The sequence below is a fragment of the Camelina sativa genome, chromosome 1 (genome assembly GCF_000633955.1).
Source record: "Camelina sativa cultivar DH55 chromosome 1, Cs, whole genome shotgun sequence".
NCBI lineage: Eukaryota > Viridiplantae > Streptophyta > Magnoliopsida > Brassicales > Brassicaceae > Camelina > Camelina sativa.
The window spans coordinates 17,939,909-17,944,723 of record NC_025685.1 but is presented as its reverse complement, the minus strand read 5'-3'; the positions used below and the strand labels follow the sequence as shown (position 1 = coordinate 17,944,723).

At 28.5% G+C, this 4,815-nt stretch overlaps 1 protein-coding gene across 1 annotated transcript; it reads left to right on the top strand.

The window, feature by feature from the left end:
- LOC104793600 (C-Myc-binding protein homolog) lies at positions 88–1,946 on the top strand. The gene is made up of 6 exons (XM_010519997.2): positions 88–195; positions 673–797; positions 944–1,016; positions 1,135–1,183; positions 1,288–1,411; positions 1,535–1,946. The coding sequence occupies exons 2-6, from the start codon at positions 780–782 to the stop codon at positions 1,640–1,642; spliced, it is 372 nt and encodes a 123-aa protein (XP_010518299.1). The 5' UTR covers positions 88–195; positions 673–779; the 3' UTR covers positions 1,643–1,946.

Here is a 4,815-nt window from a genome sequence, read left to right as displayed (position 1 = left end):
TTTTTTTTTTTTTTTTTTTTTTTTTTTTTTTTTTTAATTATCAGTTTATACAAAACTTAATAGTTTAAAAGAGTATTCCTTATTTTTCTTTTATTTTGTCTTAATAGTACTGAAGAAGAAGACAACTGAAGCACCGACCGACAGACACAAGTTTTGGATCTCAAATTGTGTCTAGTTTCCAACAAATTCGAAGAGGTAAATCCCATCTTGGGTTTTGGATTTTGGATTATAGATGTCTTTTGTCTAGTTGTATTGTTGTCAAAATGTATGATTTTGTTTACGCTCTTACTGAATTTGTAGAATAAAATATATAGATCCTTTGAGATCTCTTGCCATCGTTAGGGCTTCTTTATGCATAAGAACAAAACCAAAAAAAAAATCGAAAATTGGAAAAAGTTCCTGGAGTGGGATGGTGTAGGAACTTGAGAGGTTAATTTGGGAAAAAAGGAGTTCTTAGGGTGGATAGGTTTAGGGGTTAATGTGCTGATGAGATATGATATGTTTGGAATGAAGAAGATGGGAGAATTCAAAGGTTTTGTTCTCAATAGCTGGATAAAGTGGCTCTGCTTAAGTTATGTCTATGTTAAACTGATTTTTATGTTTTTGTCTTAACGAAGGTATGATCTTGAGTGTGTAATGATAGAAAAGTTTGTGTGTTTTTACTCTTTGCAGGATCTAAAATAGGTCCAAGTTTCTCACTCAACTGGAGACAAGAAGAGGTTTAATATAAGAGTTACTAGAAAAAAAATTTCGTCTCTTGTGTTTTCACGAACAAGGCGATGATGCGGTACAAAGAGGTATGTATAACTTGCCTTGACCTAAATTTAAGTTTGTTTTTCTATTTCTGATTTCAAGTTTGCTTTTTCTTCACTGAAACTTGTCATGTTCTTCAGTTAAGTTATTTTTCTCTCTTTGAACTAATTTTTGTGTTTGCATGAATCAGGAGAAAGAGGTTAAGAAGGAAGCTTTCAGGAAGTATCTGGAGTCAAGTGGAGTTCTTGATTCACTCACCAAAGGTATAATTTCTATTTGTTTTTTTCTTTAATCGAATAATTTGACCTGTTCTTGCAAAATAACTTGCTTTGTACTCTTTTATATGTTTTGGAACGCGATGGGGGTGGGTTTTGAATGTAGTTCTCGTTTCTCTATATGAGCAGAATGACAAGCCTTCCTCTGCTCTAGAGTAAGTTTCTGATTTCTCTATACGAGCAAAAACACAAGCCTTCTCGCATAGGGCTTTTGAATGTACTTCTGTTCTGTCTATATCTCTGTGGTTTTCTTCTTCAGATTCATTCAACAAAAGCTAGGTGGTCCATCTGTTTCTGAGTATGAGAAGCTTCAAGCTGAGAAGTCTGATCTGCAAATAAAGTACAATGAGCTTTTGGCTAAACATCAAGAAACCCTGAGAGAGGTATTGATTGTTGAATAATCTTTATAGTTGTTGATTACAGATCTTATTAGTTTTGTCATTAAACAAAACAAAAGTGTGTAAATCTGTTTTTTGGCTTATTCAGTATATGATTAACGTTTGCAGTTAGGTGAGGTTAAGAACTTGCATTCACGAAACTCTTCCAAAGATGATGCAGACGAACCTGAGACCCGTGAAGACCAACCCACGACTCTTGTCACTCCTCAACACTAAATTTTTTCCTTCTTGGTTGTACATGTAATTCCCTTTTCTTCCATCTCCATCAATGCCATTTCGGTTTCCATTTACGGCAGCAGAAGAAGAAAAAAAAACGAAGAAAACAAAACCACGCATACATGAGTAATGACCATTTCTTTGTTTGAGTCTCCAAACTTTTTAAGTGTTGTTAGTTTTGAAATGTGTAGAACGTTATTAGAAATGACTAATATTCAAATATAAGTTTAAAATTCAATTAAAATGATTTGTAATTTGAATAATATGATTATCAGATGTTTTGTAATTATATTTGTTCGGCCTCCTGGAGAGAAGTTATATTTTCCTTTGTTTGGTTTAGAACTATTACAAATTTAAAAGAAGACATTTTGTTAGATTTTACCTTTGTTTGGCTTAGAATTGATACAAGTTTTAAAGAATACATCTTTGTTTGCAATTTGCAGTTAGATGTGTCTGGCTCCATTAACATGTGACCTGTGATCGAAAAGGATTCTAATTCCTTTTTTACGGGAGGAGAATTCATCTTTGTCATTCTTCATAACGGTAGAAATTCATCAAAAAAAATATTTTATATAATTTACTAAAATAACTCCATTTTATTTTTCCTTTCAAATTAATAACCAATAAAAAATAATAATGGGTCGTCATTAATAATCTATCGCTAATTAATTTTAGCAAATTTTAGAAACTTTGTAGCTAACCTATCGCTCATGTGGATGTTGTTAAAAAACAATTAAGTTGTTCTAAATAGAAGTAAAAATAAAAAAAAACGTTAATATACAATAAAATATAAACCATCGATAATCGAGGAGATAAAAAAAATTAACCAAACAAATCTAACTACAATTTTTTCGGACTACCCTCAAAAAAATAATTTACTACTTTTAGAATTTTATTATATATATATATATATATATATATATATATAAAATCAGGGCCGTGCCTATAGTGTAATTAAAAAAGCATTTGCCTCAGACCCCCACATAATATATAAAATTTTGGTGTAATGGTTCAAACCAAAATTTTATTTATATTTTCCACTTGAGTTCAAAACTAAATTCTTATATCAAAAAAAAAAAATTATTTTCTTTTTTATTTATTTAAGCTCTAAGAATCTATGAATCCTAACTATTTTTGTTTTCTCAAATGTGTTTCTATGAAGTCTTCTTGTATTTGTATATTATTATAATTTATGTTTCATGTTTATAGTAGTGTAAAAATTTATGCTTAACTTGCTATATTTTGATTTTTTTATAACATATAAAGAAATTCTTGTTTAGTTTTCCTGTTACATGAATATTGGTTAATATTTATGTTTTCTGAATTTGTAAAAAAAATCAGAACATGCTTCTATATGAATATGATGTTTAAGAAAAAAAACAAATAAAAAAAAACAAATAAAAAAACAAAATTTAAGATCTTTTAGACGTATAATTGTTGTTTTAGACCTCTTTATTAATTATAAATATTATTATATGTTAATTATCAGTTAAAAAAATAATTACACTTTAAAACTTGCCTTAAACCCCTAGAAAGGCTGGCACGGCACTGTATAAAATGTGTGTTTACATGTAAGCTTGTTAATTTAAAACAACAAAATCGTATCTGGCACAAGAATCACAATGTCATTTTCCAAATTTGCTGTCTTTTGTGTCGTCTTTGTTTCCCTGGCTAGCCTTTATGAATGTATGTTGTGTATATCTTGAGAATAGAGGAATTTCTCAAAATAACACAATTTTTTTTTCCAAAAATACAATACTTACCTTTTTTCCAAAAATACCACAGAAGATTTAGTTTTCAAAAATACTACAAACATAAAAAATTGATTTTTCACTGGGAAGAATTTATTTTTTTATGTTTGGGTTGACAAATTTAGATTGAGGTTATAGTTTTTAGGGGAAGAGTTTTGTATTTAGGATTTAGGGATTAGTTTTTGATAGAAAAAATTAGTTCAATTAATTTTTTGGTATTTGTAGAAAAAATACATTTTAGTGGTATTTTTGGAAGAAAAAAAAACTAAAAGAAATATTTTATTTTGAAAAAAAACTCATTTTAGTGATAATTGCCCAATTGAATACTCCATAATTTTTTCGAATGATTTTTTCTATACAGGTAATTTCTTCAAAGACCTTACTAGTCCACCTTTGAAAGATCCATGCTATCTAACAAGAAATAATGTGTACTGCTGCCGAGATCTTACTTTTAAAGCGACGTATAGGTGCTCTGCCACCTTAACAGAATGTAGGAATAATATCAATAAAAATAATTGTAATCCTTTTGCAAAAAAGAACTAAGAAATTTGACAAATATTAACATGTACCAAATATATTCATATGTTTACTCATAACACAAGTTGTAAATTTTTATTTATATTCACTATCTACAATTATGTAATGCAAAATGATAAACCTTATTTCTCTTCTTTTTATGTAGTATGTGTTTTTTAAATTAATTAGGTAGACAGAAAATTAATACGTAGTGTATTTTTCTATTTCAATTTTTTTTTGTGACTTGGAATTGGTTATGCAAATGCAGATTGTCGAGATCACTTGATTTATAAGTTACTTTTGTAAACTCTTCTTCTCGTACTTGAGGTACCAATCTTCAAGTACTATTTTAATTAAGGTGTAGATAAAAACAAAAAAAAAAGTTGTAAATCAAGATTGTATTTTCATCGTAATATTAGCAATGTTTTTAAAACCGGACCGGTAACTGAACCGGGAAAGCTTCTGGATCATGAGTTAATATGGTTCGACCGGGGTCAACCGGGTTCAATTGATTTTGATGATATTTTTATAAATAATAGGTAAGGATATGTTTTCTATTTTTTTTTCCAATGATTACAACTATGATATAATTGGTTACACCAAATAAAATACTTCAATAATCATTATGTTTTTTTTAAGTAATAAACTCAAAGTGTAACAAACTAACCATTACCAATAAAATATTTTAGTAATCATTCTCTTCCATTACGTACACTAGGGAAAAAAAATGAACACCAAATTGATTACCAAAACAAGCACTGATCAAACATCTTTTATTATAAAAATAATTTGTTTCAATAAAATTACATTGATTTTAAAGATTTATGGTGTGAGTTGTAGAGAATTCAAACTAGAAGGAAAAAAAACTAGTATGAAAAGTAAAAAGTTCAATTACGGAAATTTTTA